The sequence below is a fragment of the Anabrus simplex genome, chromosome 1, assembly GCF_040414725.1.
Source record: "Anabrus simplex isolate iqAnaSimp1 chromosome 1, ASM4041472v1, whole genome shotgun sequence".
Classification (NCBI taxonomy): Eukaryota; Metazoa; Arthropoda; class Insecta; order Orthoptera; family Tettigoniidae; genus Anabrus; species Anabrus simplex.
In genome coordinates, this window is record NC_090265.1 from 1060784827 (window position 1) to 1060807463 (window position 22637).

Sequence of the window (22637 nt, forward strand, 5' to 3'; positions counted from 1 at the left end):
ACTGTCGGCCTGGCGTCATGTTAACCTTGTTTATGTTCCTCAGATTTATTGATGTGAATTTTTGATATTTATACACAAAACCTGTTTCTCGCGCTTCGTTTTCTGGTGCTAACCACATTACGAAGTTACAGTTGACTCATCTCCAAGAGCTTTACCTGGTTCTGGTCTTCTGTAGTTAACTACTGCGACCGATGTTGCCACGTGTGACGTACATTTCATCTTCCTTCCCCCTCAACCACCAATAATTTACTATTTTATTCCCTTTATTTCAGCTATTAATGGCCTGATAATAATAATAATAATAATAATAATAATAATAATAATAATAATAAACACTTTATTAATCATCATAATTAATAAAGATACAGCACACAAATTGTGCATTGTATAAACAAAGTTTGTCATATGTACTGTCACTTCTCACTATTAGAAAAGTTCACAATAGATAATCCCCGGTTTTTGCACGTGATTACGTGATATCGACTGCAATGTTCATTGCACAGCTTGCAAACACAGGTTTCGTCGGGGTCATGGAAGTACTCAGTGCTGCAAAGTTTATGGTGATACCCATGGACCGCCATCGAGTTAACGAAATGTCTCATGTCTTGATTGGTCTTTGTCCATGTTCTATTCATCATCGCCTCCGTTGAGTAGAAATCGAGCCAGATTTCTTCCATCTTCTTCACTCTGTCCTGCATTAATTTTTCCCAAGCATCTGTGGATGGAAACCCTCGCTTCATTCGGAGGTCCTCGATGAAGAAGGTTTCCTTTGCAAGCTCATATGCAAGCCTTGATTTTGTGTATTTTGATATTCCCAGTGTAGCTTTCAGGAAGCGCGACTTGACTGCTTCAATTGTCTTCAGCTCAGCCAGACCCAATTTATTCCATATAATGTCCAGTCCATATGTGGCAATTGGCGCAATTTTCGCATCGAATAGTTTCATAGCAGTTTCTAGTGAAAGCTTGGTAATTGTTTTAAAATCATATATAGCTTTGGTGGCCGCCGTTGCTCTAGACTTTATGTGAATCCTATAGGTTGTTGCTGTTGTTTGGATGGTCAGTCCTAGATACTTAAATGTATTGACAGTCTTGAGGACTGTAGATCCTAGGTATATCCTGTCACTTGCGGCCTCTCGGCCACCTTTCCGAAATGTCATTTTCACTGTTTTCTCTGTGTTAATTTTCATCTTGTTATCTTTTGCCCATCTGTATAGATTGTCTACAGCTTTTTGCGTATCATGTAGGGAACTTGATCCAATGACCATATCGTCTGCATATAAGTATATTTTCAAATCCTCTATTCCTTGCTGAGTAACCTTTACCACATCGTACGTCGCAATGTTAAACAGCAAAGGGCTTAGTGGGTCTCCTTGGAGTACTCCGTTGGTCTGCATGATCAATTTCGAAGTCGCGACTTGGTCATCAATTTGTATGTAATTTGTCGTCAGTATGTTACTTATCAGAGTCGTGAGATTGTCTTTCCCCATTATTGCTTCCAGCTTCGCGATTATTAGTGGCCTGCTTAACGTGTCGAAAGCTTTTGCATAATCAACAAATACTGCATGGAATTTGCCTCTTGGATGTCTGATGGCTTCTTCAATGTCATTGATGACGTTGTTAATGGCATGGAGGGTGCTCCTTCCTTTACGGAATCCAAACTGTTCCTCTGGGAGTTTGTGTTCTACTGCGTCTGCAACTCTTTTTGTGAGAATCTTTGTCATTATTTTCAGCATGCATTTTTCTATAGCTATTCCTCTATATGAGTTAGGGTCTGACTGGTCGCCTTTTCCCTTGTACAACATTTTCATAGTCGAAATTCTCCAAGATGTTGGGATGTTGCATACTTGTAGACAGAGGTTCATTAGGTTTGAAATCGCCGGTAATAGTGTTTCTGATGAGTCTCTTATGTGTTCGATGTATATGCCATTGGGTCCTATGGCCTTCTTATTTTTAAGTGACATAATAGCTTCGTACACCTCTTCCTGTGTGAACGGGTCAGTTACTTCTTGGTACGATCCTGTTATCGCAGCCTCAGTGTTGACGTCCTCATCAATATTTAGTATATTCCTAAAGTGATCTTCCCATGTATCCATTTCTATCATTCCACTGCTTTGCATTTTCCTAGGCTTTAATGCTACAAACGGGTCCTTGATGGCATCCTTCACGATTTTTATCGCTTCCTTTTCCATATGTTCATTTCGTTTTACCGACAGCAGTTTCTTGTATTCCTTCCTGATGACGATATATTGCCTTATTGTCTCAATGCTCTTGTTGTTCTTTGCCGCATGCATGGCCTTAATAGCGCTCTTTCTCTTCTTATAGCAATCTTTATCGAACCATATTCGCGATCTTCTCTTACGCTTATACACAAGTGCTGATTTGATTGTCTTCTCCAGGGATAATAATAATAATTGTTCCGGGGTTTATCGTGGATCGCAGAGGTGAAAGAAGGTGCCGGGATGAATGGGTCTAACTACAATGTCAAGAATAGAATTTAAAACTTAAACTGAAGGTTATATTTTCAACAATTTCCAACTACACAATTTTTACAGGTACAAGTAGTAAACATTAAACCAGATTGGGAAAAATCCAAGATTAGTGGTTTTAACAGATGATGGGCTTCAAGCCCTCACTTTACTTTTCCTGAGCTCCTAGTCAAATTTACAAAAGAGCACAAATTAATACATGGAGCACTTGCTCCCTCAATTACAATGTCCGGCCTCCCAGAGGCACTTTTACAATACTTGAAAAAGAGCTAACGTGTTCTCAGTTTTCCAAGCCTTCTCAAGGCAACATAGCATGAAAATCTAATACTCTCTGGCCCTACAAGGCACTATGTACAAATAGAAATCTTATTACACAGAGGTATCTAGTACCCAACCTACAGGGCCTTAGTGAAAAAGAACAGGTTAAATAAACGGCCCGAGTACAATTTGAATGGAGTCGAAGACTGAGCTCCAAAAATTTAAAACCTATAGGGCACTTGGCCGACGAAACAGGGGCTGTTCTCAAACTACTGAGGTTGCACGCATGGGAATAACTTTAAGACATTACAGAAACGAAAGGTTACAGAAACGTGGCACCTCAAACCAAGATGAAGGGGAGCTCGAGAGGGTACTTCACTCTCTATCCCCGATTTACAGTTAAAGTTTTTACGACGTTTTTACATTAGCCGAAAGAAGATTTACATTTTAGAAAAGTTGGTTACATAGTTAAAGTTTCGGACCTTTCCCTCGGGTTAAACTGCGGAGTTAGCAAGAAAGAAAGATGTTATGCGGCCATTACCTTGTCGATGTACTGCTGCCTGATGAAAGAGGCCTCCTGCTTTGACACACACACTTAGTAAGCTGACGATCAGTTGGCCAAGAAACGTGAAAATCCGCAGTTTATAAACCCTCGGGGAAAGTTCGAGACTTTTAAAGATTAAACTAGCCACACCCTTTCATTTTATTGGTTAATTTAAAAGTTACACTCAAATCGAAGAAGAAGAATAAGAAGCCTGTGATTGGTAGAAAATTAATTACAGAAATTATTGATTGGTTGAATGCAAAACTGGCGGAAAGAAAAGATAAATCTTGCCAACCCAAAAATAAATGAACATCAATTAGTAAAAACAACTTATGAATACAAAACTTCTTTAAATCAAAAGTTCTTTCACTTCACACCATGGTGCATGATCATAGTTTTTTGGTAGTGTCATCTATGGGAGAATGTCCAGACTTCTTGATGAACGGCAAACAAAACAAGTAGAAATTTACACAGTACAGGAAACTTCACAATAACAAAATTAGATCAGATTTCTGTGGTGACATCTTCTGAGTAAAGTTTTAAGTAGGTAAAGTTTAAATTTCATTGTTTCACCAGTCTTTTAGGCGCTAGATTAAAATGCGTGGCGTTGGGGTGTACCGCCCGGTACAACAACAACAACAACAACAACAATAATAATAATAATAATAATAATAATAATAATAATAATATTTGCTTTACGTCCCACTAACTACTTTTACTGTTTTCGTAGACGCGGAGATGCCGTAATTTAGTCCAGGCGGAGTTCTTTTTACGTGCCAGTAAATCTATCGTCACGAGTACCTTCAAATACCACCGGACTGAGCCAGGATCGAACCTGCTAAGTTGGGACCAAGAAATCAGTGCTTTAACCGTCTGAACAACTCATACTGGCAAATTTTATTTTGATACTGCTGCTTTTGCAGTGCTTATTAAACGTAAGTTATAATGCGCTATTTTACCATTACACATATGCTTTCTGTTTGGAAGCACGAAATAATAATGTTTTTTACGTCCCATTAACTACTTTGGCGGTTTCTGGGGACGCCGGGATAACGGAAATTTGTCTCGCAGGAGTTCTTTTACGTGCCAGTAAATCTACCGACACGAGGCTGACGTATGTGAGCACCTTCAAATATCATCGGACTGAACCAGGATCGAACCTGCGAAGTTGGGGTCAGTAGGCCAGCACATCAAGCGTCTAAGCCACTCAGCCCGGCAGGAAGCATGAAATGTAGGTACGTTTAATGTATTTAGTTTTATAACATGTCCATTATTCGTTTGAGAAAAACGTTCGATGTGCTTCGATAATTCAATTCCGGCATTACTCATTTGGACATCCTATCCCATGCGTTCTTTCGTTGACATAAAGAACTTTGTTTACGTAAACGTCAACACGATTTTGCCTTTTCTCCTACCTTTACGCAATGCAAAACAGGGATCGTACCTTATTTCACGTCGCAGAGCGCCTATCCCAATTAGAGCATGAGGCTGATGACGACAGATGACCTAATCTCCTAAAGGACGTAACAGAAAAAGAACCAGCATTAACGCCGACAATTTGGTACATTTCCAGGGCCCGAAACCAATTACTAGGGGTGTCTAAAATCTATAAGACGAAAACAAATTACTAACAACCAAAATACCAGTCTGGCGAGAATGTAACGTAACATGGCATACTCTACTAGCAGCTTACAGCTGTAAACGTAGTTCAGTTACTCTCAAACCTAAAATCAGTTTGCCAAGACTGTTGCGTAACATCTCGTGGCATAGTATCGGTAGCGTTCTGCTGATGCAGCAGTACATTTGCTCTTAAACATAGACAGAAATCAGTTTTGCAAGTTGGCGCGTAAATTGCCTGTTATCGAAGGAAAGCTATTCATTCACAAAGAACAAGGCGTATTACCTATCCTAAAAAAATCGTATCCCTTTATTCGCGAAAGTAACTTCCGAGAATTACTAAAAGTTTGATATATAGTGGTTCGTCACGTCGTTCGCTACTGCTACAAGAAATATCTGCACGTATACCCCTAACATTCTGTATATACGTCCACTGGGCAAGTACCTAGGGGATGGCAAATTTTGGCTAATACTATGTTTGTAATATCCACAGAACTACTTTGTATGTTTTTAATCGCTGTCTCTCTTTCTTAATCCGTTTACCCTCCAGGGTTGGTTTTTCCCTCGGACTCAGCGAGGGATCCCACCTCTACCCCATCAAGGGTATTGTCCTGGAGCGTGAGACGGATGATACAACTGGGGAGGAGGACCAATAACTCGCCAAGGCAGCCTCGCCTACTATGCTGAAAAGGGAGGGGCCTTGTGGGAGGATGGGATGATTGGAAGGGATAGACACAAGGAAGAGGGAAGAAGCGGCCGTGGCCTTAAGTTAGGTACCATCCTGGCATTTTCCTGGAGAAGTGGGAAATCACGGAAAACCACTTCGAGGATGGCTGAGGTGGAAATCGAACTCCCCTCTACTCGACCTCCCGAGGCTGAATGTACCCCATTCTAGCCCTCATACCACTTTTCAAATTTCATGGCAGAGTCGGGAATCGAATAGGGCCTCCGGGGGTGGCAACTAATAGCACGAACTGCTACTCCACGGGGGCGAATGTGTGCTTTTAATAGTAATTACAATTAGGAGTTTTTGCCTTACATTTTCGCCATTTATTCTTAGAATAACAGAACACCCGTTTGGTGCTACTTTTATAACAGTTAAGAAATATACATTTAATAGTTGTCATTCTCAACCCTTTTCAGTATGGCAGTTTTGTTTCTCGAGATATCACTACTGGCAATTGGTAAGCGGTGTCCTCTTTCTTGTTAACCATACTCTCGAAAGAGGTGGTCTTTTTGTCATCTACTATCAAACGAAAAACGAGGACTATGAAGATCCCATCGATGAGTACACTACCGTCAAAGTGAGACGAAACCGAACATGTTAGCTCAGTGCGTTGAGGCACGGCCGGTGTGGCTGCTGGCTCTGTACTCGAGAGACAGGTGAGTTCAAACCTCAATATGGTTTTCCATGGGTTTCCCACTTTAACTCCAGAAATATGCCGGGATGGTACCGTTTTGAGGGCGATGGCCGCTTCCTTCCTATTCCTAGCTCTTATAATTACACCTACAGCGTGTACCAAAGATCCATTACCCCCACCCCCAACTCTGCATTATGGGTTTTTCTTGTTTCGTGAGATATTACATCTGAAAAACAATGGCCATTGAGTCGAACTATGTTCTAGAAGAACGAATCATTAAAGAAACAAAGGCTTATGAACGACCGGACACTAGGAGAACAATGAGCAAAATCTAAAACGATTTGAACATTAGATTTAATCGAGTTGCACCACCGGAACCAACCATCTTACGATGAGAGTAGAAACAGTTGAAACTGGCTCTATTAAAGACAGACCCCGCTCTGGAAAACGAACTACAAGAGCAGAAACTTGTGCTGGAGTTGCTCTTACTCTATCAGATGAACGTTCGCCGAGAACGTCACTACGAAAGCGATCCCAGGAAGTAAAGATTCCACTAACGACATTAAAACGCCGTATGAAAAAATCCTGAAAGCTACACACCTTCGTTCGTTAACAAAAGTGATTATGGCTTGAAGACTTGGCGTGACGCCTGTGCGCAATTGCTGGAACTTTTTTACACAGTTCCCGTGCGTGGATAAATTAAGTACTTAGACGAATGCACCGTTTGCCTACGTGCAAAAGTTACGTCTATTTGGGGAGTTAGAAGAATCTGCATTTTAAAAAATTCTTTTACGAATGAGACCACTTGATTGATGATGTTACCAGACGAGTTGGTCGTGTGGTTAGGGGCGCGCAGCTTTGAGCTTGCATCCGGGAGATAGTGGGTTCGAACCCCACTGTCGGTAGCCCTGAAGATGGTTTTTTTGAGGTTTCCCATTTTCACACCAGGCAAATGCTCTGGCTGTACCTTAATGAAGGCCACGGCCGCTTCCTTCCCACTTCTAGGCCTTTCCTGTCCCATCGTCGCCATAAGACTTATCTGGGTCGGTGACACGTAAAGCAAATAACTAATAATAATAATAATAATAATAATAATAATAATAATAATAATAATAATAATAATAATAATAATAATAATAATAATAATAACTGTTGCATAAAATGCAACAAAGATAATATTTCACTACACTGCCATCTACTAAATTAGTCTGAAGCACATCATAAAATGCATATATCACATTTGAAGTACAAATAACAGGTGATAACATCTGCAAGAGCTTCCTCATCAGTCGCATCAGGTGACTTTTCGTAGTTACGTTTCCTTGGAGGTGGGGGCCCCATTTTCTTTGTTTGTAAATGTGAATTAAAATTAAGTAGGGTTGGAACGGTATTTGTCAGTAATCGCCGTTGGTCATTTGTTTCGTACTTGTATTATCTTCACAATGTACATAGCATATAAGCGACTGTATTGCGTGGGATACCATTTATTTCTTTTCGTCCTCACAACCCATTGTTGCTTTAATTCCTTGTTCTTTAAAGGAAATATGAAATATGATCTTGACAAATAATTACCATGGTATTAGTACTTTCGCTGTGTAAGCATTAAAAAGCGTTTAATTACAAACATAAATTACAAATAATGATCTCGGCTATCATTCAGTAATACTTAAAATACGATATATCCTTGGTGTTATTGCTCCGATTAGTACAACCGTACGCTGAGCATACGGCTGGCATTCATGAAGGAGATAAATCTTTTCACTTCTTAAAACTTACGAAATTAAATCGTCATGCACAATCTCTTTGTCACCTCAACGTATGTTCTCGCGCTAACTCGCTTTGTTTTGACGTTGCCTACGCTATAATAGAAGGCCTGGACAAGCCGACACATTTCTGGGCGAACGAAGTAGTTCAGGCAATGGCCGCTTGGATCGCGTTTATGTTATGTTGTTCTCATGTTCTGTCTATATCCTTATATTGAAGATTCATACAATAACGCGAAATAATACATTTTTTAATCATTGTGTCCGGTGTGAATGAGACATAAATATATAAAACAACTTAGAACACACTACACTTCACAGAGTTCTTTCATTTTGTACTTTTTTATCACAAAGGAGTAAAGAATAGGGAAATAGGCCTAATTAGAAGTACTGACCCGATTTTTCGCTATTTCTATAATTTCAACACTTTTCTCCTCAGAGGCTTGCTATTGAATTTGTTTAATAAATCATAGTCATTAGTCACTTTCTTTGCATTATTATCAAGAACAGGCCTTAAAATGTTGTAAGTATAACGTGAGGCGTCCATTTCCAAAGGATTCCTTGTCCAAGAAGTGAAATTGTTGGGAAAACGCAAAAAATGTTTTTCAGACATATTGCTTATTGTATGCTCATAATATTTTGCACACCCTTTACTATTGTTCATGGAAGCCATTTGAAGGGATCACAGTTTATAGTACCCAACGATTCTTCGTAAAATAAAAAATATAACTTGGACAAGGTGCCATTTGGAACTGCAAGGTGGACAAGGGCCATATTGGAACAGTATGAAATGGACAAGGGAGACTTTGTTTCTGTATGAATTAAAATTGTTTTAACGATAAGAATAACAATTATTCTTGATGTATTGTTAGCTAATTTATTCATAAAACTTGAAAATAGATTACATTGCTGTTTAGAAACCAACATATCCACAATTATTCAGCTGAATCAGCAATATCCTTGTCCTTCATCAGTCCTGGAGTGGAGTGGAGATCCTTGCGGTCCTTGTGTTGGCAATCTGGTAATTTCGGGAGGCAGTTTGAGGAGTAAAGAGTTCTTTTATGCACATTCTTCTTCCATAACATTGGATTTCATTCTTTTTTTTTTTTCTTGCCTTTCCTTTAGGACGGGGTGTCATTGTTCCATCTTGCCTAACCACATTTTCACTGCGTGTTGATTCTTGCATCATGTCTGCAATTTATATTGACTTACATTGTAAAACCAGAATTCTCGTTATGAACCCAATAAAGTACACTAAATAATGAATGAAGTATAAAACACATAAGCATATTGCAATTACTCACCTAATTCGAATCAATAATTCACATAAACATTACAGGCTTCCTATTCGTTGAAAATAGAATGTTTTGATTTTATTTATCTACGAAAGCAATGCTGCCAACTGGAAAACACGTATTATTCATTGAAATAAAGCAAAGAGTTTATAATGAAGTATGGTAATAGGATATCAAACACATGGACAAGGGTCACTTTGGAACTCAGTAGTGCAGCTTGCTTACCCTCGCAATGGGACAAGCAACCGTTTGTTACTGTATATTATTACCTATATCTGTCATATTGGATTTCTGGCATTGGACAAGAGTCACATTGGAACTGCATAGGATATTCAAATGAAATTTTCGAGGGTTTTGGGCCGTATTTGTTCTGTAAGACAATTATCAATCAGTAGATGATGCATAGACGAAGCCATTGATACTATAACATGAATTTTTCATATAGGTGGACAAGGAACCCTTTGGAAATGGATGCCTCACGTATGTGATGTGTGCTTGATCACAGTCGTGGCACTGAAACGTCTCCTTAAACTTTGGAGCGGTAAGGAATTTCACCTTTCGGACAAGTTTACATTTTCCGAGATATCCTAACGCCCGCGTTGTAAACATTAATACATTTTTAAGAAGAAGAATTTGCATCGGCACTTTGTCGGGGAGGCAGAATTCCCCTCACAATACGTACACCGTAATCTGATTCGAAAAAGTGCAAGCTACATATTCTGGAGTTATCATTAGGAGCCGGAAGAGATACTTTTCTGCTGCCCTGTCCAGAAATAGCAAGCTTGCATTTCTCCCGTAAACTCGGATCTTTAGGAAAAAGATGAAAATTAACATTTGTGTATATTTCTTCGCTGTGTCAGATGTGTAGTTAGGCACGCAACAATAAACCATCGTAATAATGTTAATAAAAATAATGTTATTGGCTTTACGTTCCACTAACTACTTTTTCGGTTTTCGGAGACGCCGAGGTGCCGGAATTTTGTCCCGCAGGAGTTCTTTTACGTGCCGGTAAATCTACCGACACGAGGCTGACGTATTTGAGAACCTTCAAATACCACCGGACTGAGCCAGGATCGAACCTGCCACGTTGGGGTCGGAAGGCCAGCGCCTCAACCGCCTGAGCCACTCAGCCCGGCAATAAACCATCTTAACCTACAGAATGGAAAGAGAAACTTGACGGTAATTGGCCCCAGGGGCTCTGAAATTTTGAGCATGGGTTGGCAACCACGGGGCCCTTAGCTGAGTCCTGGCATTTCTTCCACTTAATTTGCCAGACTCCTCATTTTCATCTATCCTATCCGACCTTCCTTGGTCAACTCTAGTTCTTTGCTGACCCCGACGCTATTAGGTTTCCGAGGGCTAGGGAATCTTTTATTTTCACGCCCTTCCTGGCCCTTGTCTTCCTTTGGCCGATACTTTCATTTTTCGAAGTGTCGGACCCCTTCCAGTTTTTCTCTCTGATTAGTGTTATATAGAGAATGGTTGCCTAGTTGTACTTCCTCTTAAAACAATAATCACCACCACCACCTTGACGGTAATTTGGAAGCACATAACTAAACAAATGTTAAATGCATCTCAGCAACCATCCATATATTGCAAATCGTGAGACCAAATAAATTAAAAAACGACAAAACTCTTCATATTTCATGTTAGATAAGGCCTTACCTTATAAAATAAAGTTTAATATATAATTTCTTCTCATATAACATGTTGCAGTAACACACGTCATCATAGAATTCACGCCAAACAACAGAACATAAACGCGAACCTAGCGGTGGAAAAGAGAAAAACTATTACCCCGCTTTTAATGCAAGAAAGTGGCTTTCTGTCCAGGCCTTCTAGTATCTAGTAGGCTTTGGTTTTGACAACCGCTAACATGGCTGTCCTTTCTCAACTTGCTTTCACAGGGAGCGCTTATGTCAGGCATACAACCCCTCTATGTTTTTCTAGCTCGTTGTAATAGAGTATAGCAGCCATCGTGCATAGTAGCCCTTGCCTAAGTCCCGAAAGTTAGGCTGATAAAACTAATGCGTCATAAGTTACAAGTTGTGAGCCCCTTAGACAGCTCTGTAGAGTTAGGTTTATTCCAGACTCAGCTATAGACTCCTTCGTGCCAGCAGATGTTGTAGTACTACAAAGCAGAGTTGTGTTCAAAGTCGCAGAGTCGAAGCCTGCTCGGGTCATGTCAATTGTAACCGCCTGGAATCTCCCTCTTCAGACTGTTATACTGACAGCTGTGTTCAAGGATGTTGCTTACATAGTATAACCAGGTACACCATCAGCAGATACCTGAAGCCTCGTGGCTATGAGTAGAAAATTGTTCTCGAGTCAGAAGAGTTAAATTCTACCACCCATCTAAACTCTCTATTCCCTATTCAGAGAAAGTTAACTATAATTAATGCCAGACTCAGATCGAGGTCCTCTAGCCGCTAAACCACGCTTGGAAGTGCACCTTGAATCAATCTCATTTACTACTACCATCATGGGAGAACACACATCCTAAATACTTGAAATTATCTACCTGTTCCAGTTTTGTATCACCAATCTGACATTCAATTCTGTTGAATTTCTTACCTACTGACATCAATTTAATCTTCGAAAGGCTAATTTTCATACCATGTTCATTGCACCTATTTTCAAGTTCCAGGCTTTCGGAACAGTCTGCCATTAAGAACAAGTCGTCAGCATAGGCCAGACTGCTTACTACATTTCCACCTAACTGAATAACTCCCTGCCACTTTATACCTTTCAGCAGATGATCCATGTAAACTACGAACAACAAAGGTGAAAGATTACAGCCTTGTCTAACCCCTGTAAGTACCCTGAACCAAGAACTCATTCTACCATCAATTCTCACTTCTGCAGCCCACTTGTCAACATAAATACGTTTAATTTATTTTAATAATCTACTTTAATCCCATAGTCCCCCAGTATAGTGAACATATTCCCCCTCGGTACCCTGTCATATGCTTTCTCTAGATCTACGAAACACAAAACATAACTGTCTATTCCTCTCGTAACATTTTTCAATTACCTGGCGCATACTGAAAATCCGATCCTGACGGCCCCTCTGTCGTCTGAAACGACACTGGTTTCTCAAACTTCCTCTCAACCATTGATCGCACCCATCCTTCCAATATGCTTGTATGCTTCCTTTTTATGCTCTCACTTCTCATTCCACCACGATGTTCGCTTTTTCCCATATTTACACACACTTGCCTAGTATACTAATCAATGAGATACCTCGATAGTTGTTGCAATCCTTCCTGTCCCCTTGCTTATAAATAGGTGCAATTACTGCTTTTGTCCAATCTGAAGGCACCTTACCAACACTCCATGCTCTATGAAGCAATTTCATCCCTGCCTTCCCACTATACTTAACCATTTCAGGTCTACTTTCATCTATCCCTGCTGCTTTATGACAATGGAATTTATTTACCATCATTTCCACTTCCTCAAACGTAATTTCACCAACATCATTTTCCTCTTCCCCATGAGCTCCGTTGTTCTTGACATCGCCTCGAAGATTTCCTTTTACGTTGAAAAGATTTCAAAATATTCCTTCCACCTGTCCAGTGATTCCCTGGGATCTATCATGAGTTCACATGAATTATCCAAAGCACTATTCATTTCCTTCCTCCCTCCCTTCCTAAGATGCTTTATTAGTGTCCAGAAAGGTTTCCCTGCTGCTTGACTTAGTCTTTCCAGGTTATTACCAAAATCTTCCCAAGACTTCTTTTTGGATTCATCAACTATTTGTTTCGCTCTCTTTCTTTCATCTACGTACAATTCCCTGCCTGCGTCAACCCTTGTTTGGAGCCATTTCTGATACGGCTTCTTTTTACATTTCCAACCTGCTCTCACTTCATCATTCCACCACGATGTTCGCTTTTTCCCATATTTACACACAGTTGTTCCTAGGCATTCCCTTGCTGTTTCTACTACAGAATTTCTGTATGCCGCCCATTCTCGTTCTGTATCCTGAACCAGCTTACCGTCCACTGTTCGGAACTTCTTACTAATCATATCCATGAGTTATATTCCTTACCCGAAATATCACCGGTATCTAATATTCCTGCTAATTGACAGGAATATTCATTTTAATGTATTGTATGAAAGGTTCCAAACTGTAAGATGTTACTAAGATCTGTATATATTAATCATAAGACATATTTCACAAATAAGATGACTCTCCCTGTGGGTCAGGACAAACTTTGTATAGGCCAGTCATGAGGTGGTTACTCACTGGAGAACCAACATTATGACTCGCACTGACCATTGTACCCCATGCGTATATTAGTCGTGAGGCTGTTATGACCGTATTGATCTTTGTACATTAAGATAGTATAAATGAAGGAAGGAATCACTACTCGAGGTTCATTCTCTTCACCACTGTTCTGTGCAGTACACGACGGTCACAAGCGTGACACGCTGCTGGTCTTATGCTATAAGCAGACCATGTAAGCAACTTTGTAACTAGCAACCAGACCTTGCTACTTGTAATAAAAAGTTATTCTACAAAAAGTCTTCAATCCTTTCTGAGTTAAGGAAAACGCAGACACGGTCTGAATTCGAGGGACCGTTAGCCGTAAAAAGCTAAAACTTAACTCATGTACTTCTTTTTTTTTTCCTATCGGCTTTACGTCGCACCGGCACAGATAGGTCTTATGGCGACGATGGGATAGGAAAGGCCTAGGAGTTGGAAGGAAGCGGCCGTGGCCTTAATTAAGGTACAGCCCCAGCATTTGCCTGGTGTGAAAATGGGAAACCACGGAAAACCATCTTCAGGGCTGCCGATAGTGGGATTCGAACCTACTATCTCCCGGATGCAAGCTCACAGCCGCGCGCCTCTACGCGCACGGCCAACTCGCCCGGTCATGTACTTCTCTCTAAGTTCCTCGTCCTGGAGATTTTTTACTCTTATTCGTTTGCAGACATATTTCACTTTCTCTATTCTCGGCCTAGAGATATTTAGTTCACTACAGATCAGATAGTGGTCTGTATCATCGAAAAATCCCCGGAAAACCCGTACATTCCTAACAGATTTCCTGAATTCTAATTCGGTTAAGATATAGGCTATTATTGATCTGACCGAGCTCGATAGCTGTAGTCAGCATCCAGTATTCGGGAGATAGTGGGTTCGAACCCCACTGTCAGCAGCCCTGAAGATGGTTTTCCGCTGTTTCCCATTTTCACACCAGGCAAATTCTGGGGCTGAACCTTAATTAAGGCCACGGCCGCTTCCTAACCACTCCTAGCCCTTTCCTGTCCCATCGTCGCCATAAGAGCTATCTGTGTCGGTGCGACGTAAACCAACTTGCAATAAAATTATTGGTCTGGTACCCTACCGACCCATGTGTAGCGGTGAACAGCCTTGTGCTTGAAGAAAGTATTCGTAACTGCTAAACCCATACTAGCACGGAAGTCCAGCAAACTTTTCCCATTCCTGTTAGCTTCCATATCTTCCCCGCATTTACCAGTCACCCTTTCGTATCCTTCAGTTCTATTTCCAACTCTCGCATTCAAATCGCCCATTAGCACTATCCTATCCTTGCTGTTGACCCTGACCACGATGTCAATGCTTCATAAAACTTGTCAACTTCATCCTCATCTGCACCCTCACATGATGAATACAATGAGACAATTCTCGTCCTAATTCCCCCAGTTGCCAAATCTACCCATATCATTTGCTCATTTACGTGCCTAACAGAAACTATGTCGCGTGCAATAGAATTCTTGTTGAACATCCCTACTCTCCACTCTGCCCTTCCCTTTTTAACACCCGTCAAGTACCACACTTTATAATCTCTTCCTCGTTATCTGCTAGCACATCCAGGTACATCCCCTTTGCTGAATCAGCCAGTTCTACTTTCTTTCTTCCATAAACCCCATTAATATTCACAGCTCTCCATCGAATTCCATTTCGTTCGCCAAGTTATTTTCAAGGAGTCCCTCGCCTGTCAAATGGGAATAGGTCTCCGTTACTCCCATAGGTCCGAGGCTTGCTTAAAATGTTCTGAGCTCGGTAAATTCATGAAGCAGGATGCTACCCTACTTACACATAATCCAAGTGAGGATCTCTCCTCTAGCTGGTTAGGGACCACAGGTGAATTGTATAGTCCTAGCCGCCTGAGCACAAGGAGAGCCACGACTCAGAATATGTCTGAGATGCCCACTCCTATTCCGTAGCAACTGGTATCCCGACTCTCAGGACCACTTGCTAGGTCACTCTGCCGTTGTCCATGGTTCACGAACTATGACGTGACTACAGTAACCCACGCCATGAACCATCAAATGTAAAAATGAAAATGTTTATCGAATTTGTGCCTAAGTGTAACAAAAAGTTGAGCAGTCACATTGCAGAAAATACGAGATTCTATTCGAAGAGGTTGGTAAGCTCTTTTATCCCTGCTTGCTGGCCGAGTATTGTCGATAGATCTGAAAAATGTAAGTGAAAGTAAAAGCAGGATTCCATTTTTGTACGTTAATATAGATAGTTTTGTTGAGGGACATTAATATCTTCATTTCCAACCGGTACAAATTATGCAGAAAAATAAAGATACCATAGACTGCCTGTAAATGCTGTTGGCAGTTGAACTCAAATACCCAGAGCTATGCAGTGTGTTTGGGCTCCTATCAACAGGCATAGATGCTGGAATATTTTCAGCAAAAACAATTTAATTGTAAGTGACAAATCACAAATGACAGAAAATTGCTGAAGTATGTTCTATGATTTCAATCAACAATCTTACCGGTACTGATTCATTAACTTGCATGACTTAAGTTATTTTTTTTCTCCTCATAATTCTCGTTTTGCATCAGCATAAAATTTCGTTTCTCTTTCTGTGTTATGCTTTAGCCTGTATCGGTTGTTCTGTTTTTCTCTGCGTTACTTTAACCTGCTGCATATTCGTTTATAATAAATGCACGATTTACTTTATCCATGTTTATCTCACTTTTACAAATGCGTTTTTAATTTCACATTAATGTCAGTTCAAAATACATTTCGCTCGTATTAGAATTAACCGAAATGTTGTGTTTTTCTCCGAAATTCTATAAAATTCTAAATTGCAAATGTATAAACGCTAAGAAAGGCTGAATTTCTGATTTCAAAATGCTAGAAATCACCACCCCTAGGAATTACACGAAAATTCGGACTCTAATCACGAGAGATGTATTTAGACTGAGATGGGAGCATATTAACTATTCAGTGTACTGTGGAAACAGAATAACATATAGAGTCCATTGTAACAAACGAATTTGCATAAGGAAATATCAGGACTTTTTAATTACTTTAAATACCGTAAGGGGCAAAACAAACGACACTGAAATGTTATTTGCGTTGGTACAGTATGTATTCGAAATATGTACCATCACGTGCCACGCATTGTTCATAAGGTTTCTGAAGATTATTGAACATGTTGATGGGCAAAGGTTGCTCTAAGGACACAAAAATTACGTTATCTTATGGCACAATTCGCTGACACGGATTCAGAATTATTTGATAAGATAATCAGCTATGTGGGAAACGACATGGAAAGGAATGTGATTGTAGCGGAGGATCTGAATTTACCAAATGTCAATTGGGGAGGAAATGCGAACGACAGGAAGCATGACCAACAAATGGCAAATAAGCTAACATGGGAAGGACAGCTGATTCAGAAAGTGATGGAACCAACTAGAGGGAAAATGATCCTGGATGTGGAGCTGGTAAAACCAGATGAGCTCTTTAGAGAAACTGAAGTAATAAATGGCATTAGTGACCGTGAAACTGTTTTTGTCGTGGTTAAAAATAAATATGTTAGAAAGGAAGGTCTTAAAAGTAGGACTATTAGGCAGTACCATATGGCTGATAAAGCAGGCATGAGGCGGTTTTTAAAAAGTAACTATGATCGGTGCAAAACTGGATAAAGCCATGTTTGAATGGTTTCAATAGAAACGAGCATGCACGTATCTGGCATAAGGCACATGCTTCTGTTGTTCCCCAAAATTCCTGCAACTCTCACACCACACAGAATATTATCCTCCACCACAGTAATACGTAGTTTTCTACACATGGCAGATAGCACCCACCCTTTTCCAAGGGTTTGTCTTTTAAGGCCCCAAGATGCCCATTTTTTTTCAACTCGATTTTTAAAAATTAGATACTGATATGAATGTCATTTAGCTCCATTCAGATTGCTTCGTCAATATTTATTTTACCCCCTTTGCCGATTATCCGCTGTTTTTGATTATCTGTGACAATCCAAATAATCCAATCTCTTCTATACTCACAACACGCTGAAAATCACCACAGAAACGTACAATAGTGATTATATCCCTCCACATAAGGTTGGTGTCAGGAAGGGCATTCGGACATAAAACAGGGCAAAGTTCCGATGCCGAAAATAGTTCGCACCCGCGAACCCATCAGAATATGGAAAAGGCGGTGGAAGAAAATATGTGGTACTAACTTCAGCATTTGTCATTTGCTCGAACTATATTTGATTCGTTTAAAGCCAAAGTGGTGTGCGTCCACTTTTAAAATAATCTGAGTGAAGGACGATAATGTATTCTGTGTACGGAAAATCATTCGCAGGAAAGGAGGTGTATGTCCTAGCTCTTCTAATAGCCACATAGATAGGAGCACTAGTTTAATTAAGCAGTCAATGCACTCATGTATTGGTTGACAGGTAATGTGGTGTAACTGGGAGTTGCACCACTATTCTAGTAACTGTTTCTGTTTTCTTCACAGAAACGATGAAGCGCTAGTTAATATTCGTTGTGATTGTAGGGTATTCCAAGTAATGTAATTTCTGAATATTAAAAAATTAGTAAAGTAATACACAGTATTAGCATTTCATGTCTTCAGGATTCAGCGATGAATCAGAATCAGAGCTGTCTGGTAAGTATTATGTTTTTTAAAGGTACAGGCACAGTATTTTAAACACAAGATGTAATGTAAATGCTGTGTATTACTCCACTTAGAATAATAGTTAAACTGCTATTATGAACCACTTTTAGCTTATTTTCGGCTCTCAACACTTCCCTATAAATTTCTTTCTCCTGTTATAACACAAAAGTTTATTATTGTAATATCCATTTTCAATGCTTAGACTAGGATAAAATTAATACAAAAAATGCAATTTGCTCTGTATGTTTGGTATTCAGCTCGAAGGCTGGTTTGATCCTCTGTAGCTCCGCCAACAGCTGTCATAAATAGCCTAGGCGTCATTGATAGACGTACTAGGGAAATGAGGAGTGAGGTAATTTCCCGTTGCTTTCCTCACCGAGCCAGCAGTTGCTATTACATATCAGTATGCCAAGCCCACTGAAATGCATGCACAAACCGACCCTATGAGCGATATTTTCACACTATTCATAACAGGGACTGGTTGCATACGGAATGGCATTACTAGCATCACTCATACCTCAGTCACTTTCATATTGTCAAAGCCAAGGATGAGACTGAGACCCGTCAATGAAAGTAACAAATTTGATATAGCCCATACCAGAGGATATAGTGCACTGTAAACACTACATCTCGCCAGCAAAGGCATAATTTGCTCTAAGCTAGCTAAAGATATCGGACCACTGGATACTGATGACACTAGTGATATTGAGTAACCTAATGTTTTGTGACAGATACAAGTGAGATGTTAAATAAACTTTCTACAAACATTTATTCATAATGTCGGAATGATCTATAGTGTTGTAAAATAAAATAACATTAAACTTACAGTTGTTTCAGTATTCCTGTTTAACTATACCCTTAAACTTTCTAAAACCGAAGTGGTGAAAGTTACTTTAGGACCTTAGAATCTGTAGTTAAAACAAACAATTTTCAACACATCCAGTGAAAAAAGTTTGTTGGATTGTAGAATTTTCTGTAACAACTGTATTAAAAGCCTTTATATCTCAGATCAAGGATAATATGACACCACTTTGGTTTTAACCGGCTCACTTATAAACATGTAAATATAGGATCAGAAAACAAATTCTTTAGTAGCTTTTACATTGCGGTTAATTCGTGTAAGGTTGATATCTCAACAAGGGTAAATGTGGGACAATGGGACACGGAGTTAATGAACACCCGTTATTTAATTGGTTTTCAGAAAATAAGCAGAGTTTCAGAAGGAAGACGATAACTCACAACAATTCTCTTGTTCTCTTCTCTTCTCTTCTAAACTACAGGATAGAACTTGAATATATTTGAACACTCTTGGTCTTACCTGGAACAGACTTTGTTGTATTAATCCAGAAATATTCTAATGGTTCTTTCTCTTCACAGGTTGGATCACTTAGCGCCTGTTTCTTCGCCCAGAGAGGCCATGACGTGGAGCTGTTCGAGTACAGAGACGGTGAGCAATCAGCGTATTAAAATAATATAATACCATGTATAAGTGTTTGTGTTTTTGATGTAAGAAAATGTTAGTTGAAACTATGTCATTCTGGTGCCTGTTGTATATAAGATACTAGGAGTCAAATATAAGACAGTCTAATATACGAGAATACTGAAAATCTGGGTTTTCAATATATTTTCCTGGTGCTTGAGAAATGGGTACGTTATTGATTTTTCATGCAACCCGTACGTCAGCATCTTTTAAAAATTCATTCGGATATTTGTATCTTGGTTGCAGCCTGTGTAAGGTATTGTAGTTCCTCCGACGAAGGTGGGTGGCACCTGCCACCCCAACACACGAATTGAGCGACTGGCCAGGAACTCTCTCCTCCAGCAAACATTCGAACTGAGCGTGTTATGTGCCTTGAAAAGGGTTGGTTCGTTCAAGCCTACAAATTGAAAGCTAATTTGCATAAGACACAATAATAAAATTAATCTGTCAATTTCACCATTTTCAAGTTACGTTTGTTTACAGTGCCGTAACGTCTTGCTTACTTTTGGTTTTCTTGTCTGCCTTTGAAAAATCTCCGTTTGAAACGCTATTTATTTTTAAGTAGGTGTCCGTTTGACTTCTTTTGAGGTTCTTCAAAAACACAAAAATGTTGGGATGCGAGAAGTCACATGGTGCATTGAAGAGCGTGTGGTGGAAACTTCCATAAGCGTTGGTAGTTAGAGGGATCACGGTTTCACGGTGAACGAAGAGGTCTCTGGCATAGCTACCGGCGGGAGTAACAGGCGTATTGACATGATAGCCTTTCAACCAGCTAGCAAGCAAGGACTAATCTTAGATCCCACAATACGCTTCGAGTCGCACGTTGGCCAGGTCGAAGAGGTGGACGCCGAAAAGAAGTCGATTTACCAGCCAACCGTAAACTACTATAAAGATAAATATCATCTAGACAATATTTCCGTCCATGGACTCAGGATCGGAGCTCGAGGCACAATGCCTACATTTCTTGTACAGCTATGGGATTCTCTCGGTCTCAACCGGACACGACTTCACGACATCGCTATCGCAGCAATACGAGGTCCAGTAACAATACTCCGCAATCATCTATATAACATTTGAAGAACCATACATCATGCCATATCCCAAATTCACTTGCAAATTTATTCCTGAGCCTCGTGGTGATTATTTCTATCTGGCACACTAGCAAACTCACCAGTAACTTAGAAAGCAAAATACTGTGTGGTCGACATAGGCTACTTTGTCCTTGTGGCAGCCTCCCCATGAGGGAAGTTGTATTAATAATAAAAATAATGATTTTGCATCCAGATGGAAAGGGGTAATGGGGCTTCCTCCTCTTCATCTACGTAATACTCCGTAAGGTAGTCTACGAATTTCTTGAACTGTTGAACACTCAGGAGGTGAGAACAGGCTTCACCAACGTTTTCAGAGTCATTATAAAATAATGGTGACAGTTTCATTGCTCTGATTTTTGTTCTTTATACTCTATTGACAGGCCACCTACAAAAAAGTGTTTTTATTACGATGTAGCTAGCTAGTAAATGAAACAAGCAAGGAGCGGATTCCCTTGTTCTTTATAAAATATAAAAATTGTATTTACCAGGTCTGGGAAAGATGAAATCGGCAACTAAACATTTCCATGCCTGGAAAGGCCTGTTGGATCGCTCGCTCAAAATCTACTACAACTGTTCTTGGTTAGAAACTCATTTCCTTCCTGTGATACACTACTTTAACCAGCTGAAGCATATCAACATAAGATTCCTTCTTGTCTTGCAGGAGACAAAAGACCAGTGATACGCTCCTTTTCAATATCCATGGATGGTAAATAATTGTAGGAAATGTTTCCGTGCACGTTCAAAAGTACAACTCATTAAAACGACATTCTGCAAAAATATGTCACATTTGAATTGCAAGAAAATATCGTTATACTCTTGAGAAAATAGCCACCTTAAAATTGCAATGGGCTGGACGTATTGCTCGAAGGGAAGATGACAGATGGACGAAGCTAGTATTAGAATGGAGTCCGAGATCATCAGAGGTCTAAAGGAAGACCGTTAGACAAATGGGACAAAAACATCAAGAGAATAGCTGGTGCTACCTGGCAGAGAACTGCTCAAGACCGTTCCATCTGGAGAGTTCTGCTAAAGACTTACCTGAGTTCACGACTTAAAGAGGCCACATCATGTAATGATACAATGGTACAATCATCATGATGATCGCTATGTTGGCTATGTTGATTAACAAGATCTCCGTCTTTTGTTGCTGCCACTGTAATTGTATAAAGTGCTTCACGGACCTCTTGTACTGATTTCGGAAGCTTAAGAAAACGCATGCCGAATTACAAAGTTATTTTTTTAAGCGCGTTAACAATTTGAGGTGGTTGTTCAATTTTCCTGTGAATTAGTTTTGATGGTCTCTCGTGTATGTCTCCTTCGGCTTTTCGTTTTATGGCGCTGAAGGTTGATTACCGATAAAGAAACTCGTCAATAAACTGTGCATGGTTATAGACGCCTACAGCTCAAGAAAATGTTGCCATATCTCCTGTAGTATAATGCCTAGCATAGCATTTTATTTTTAGTATACCTTTAAGACCGTCCTTCGGTATTTTTCATAACACGATAAGACTTATCTTGAAAGTTTTTAAGCGAGAATTTGTTTACCTCTTTCACTGAACATAGTCCGGATAACACCACTCGCTTCCATTATAATAAACTAGCTGTAATTTTATTTAACCCACACTGACACACAGTGGCATATTCTATATGCAACAGTTGTCTAACTACAACTTAGGCCTATGTATTCGTGCGGCGACAAGTTATATATGCATGTGTCATGAAGGCATAACAGGTCGTGAGATAACAAAATTACATCATGTCTCCTTAAGAAATTATTCTCTCATGACAACTAAACTACAGCTTGCAATTTAGTGTGACAAGTGTGCGGGGAAAACAAGAAGAGAATGGT

At 39.9% G+C, this 22637-nt stretch overlaps 1 protein-coding gene across 1 annotated transcript in view; it reads left to right on the plus strand.

The window, feature by feature from the left end:
- Positions 1-22637, plus strand: part of LOC136857990 (kynurenine 3-monooxygenase) — a 111464-nt gene that overhangs the window by 29671 nt on the left and 59156 nt on the right. Inside the window, exon 2 of the mRNA XM_068225229.1 lies at positions 19595-19664. Within this exon, the coding sequence (XP_068081330.1) occupies positions 19595-19664 (70 nt within the window). The remainder of the gene's footprint in view (positions 1-19594; positions 19665-22637) is intronic.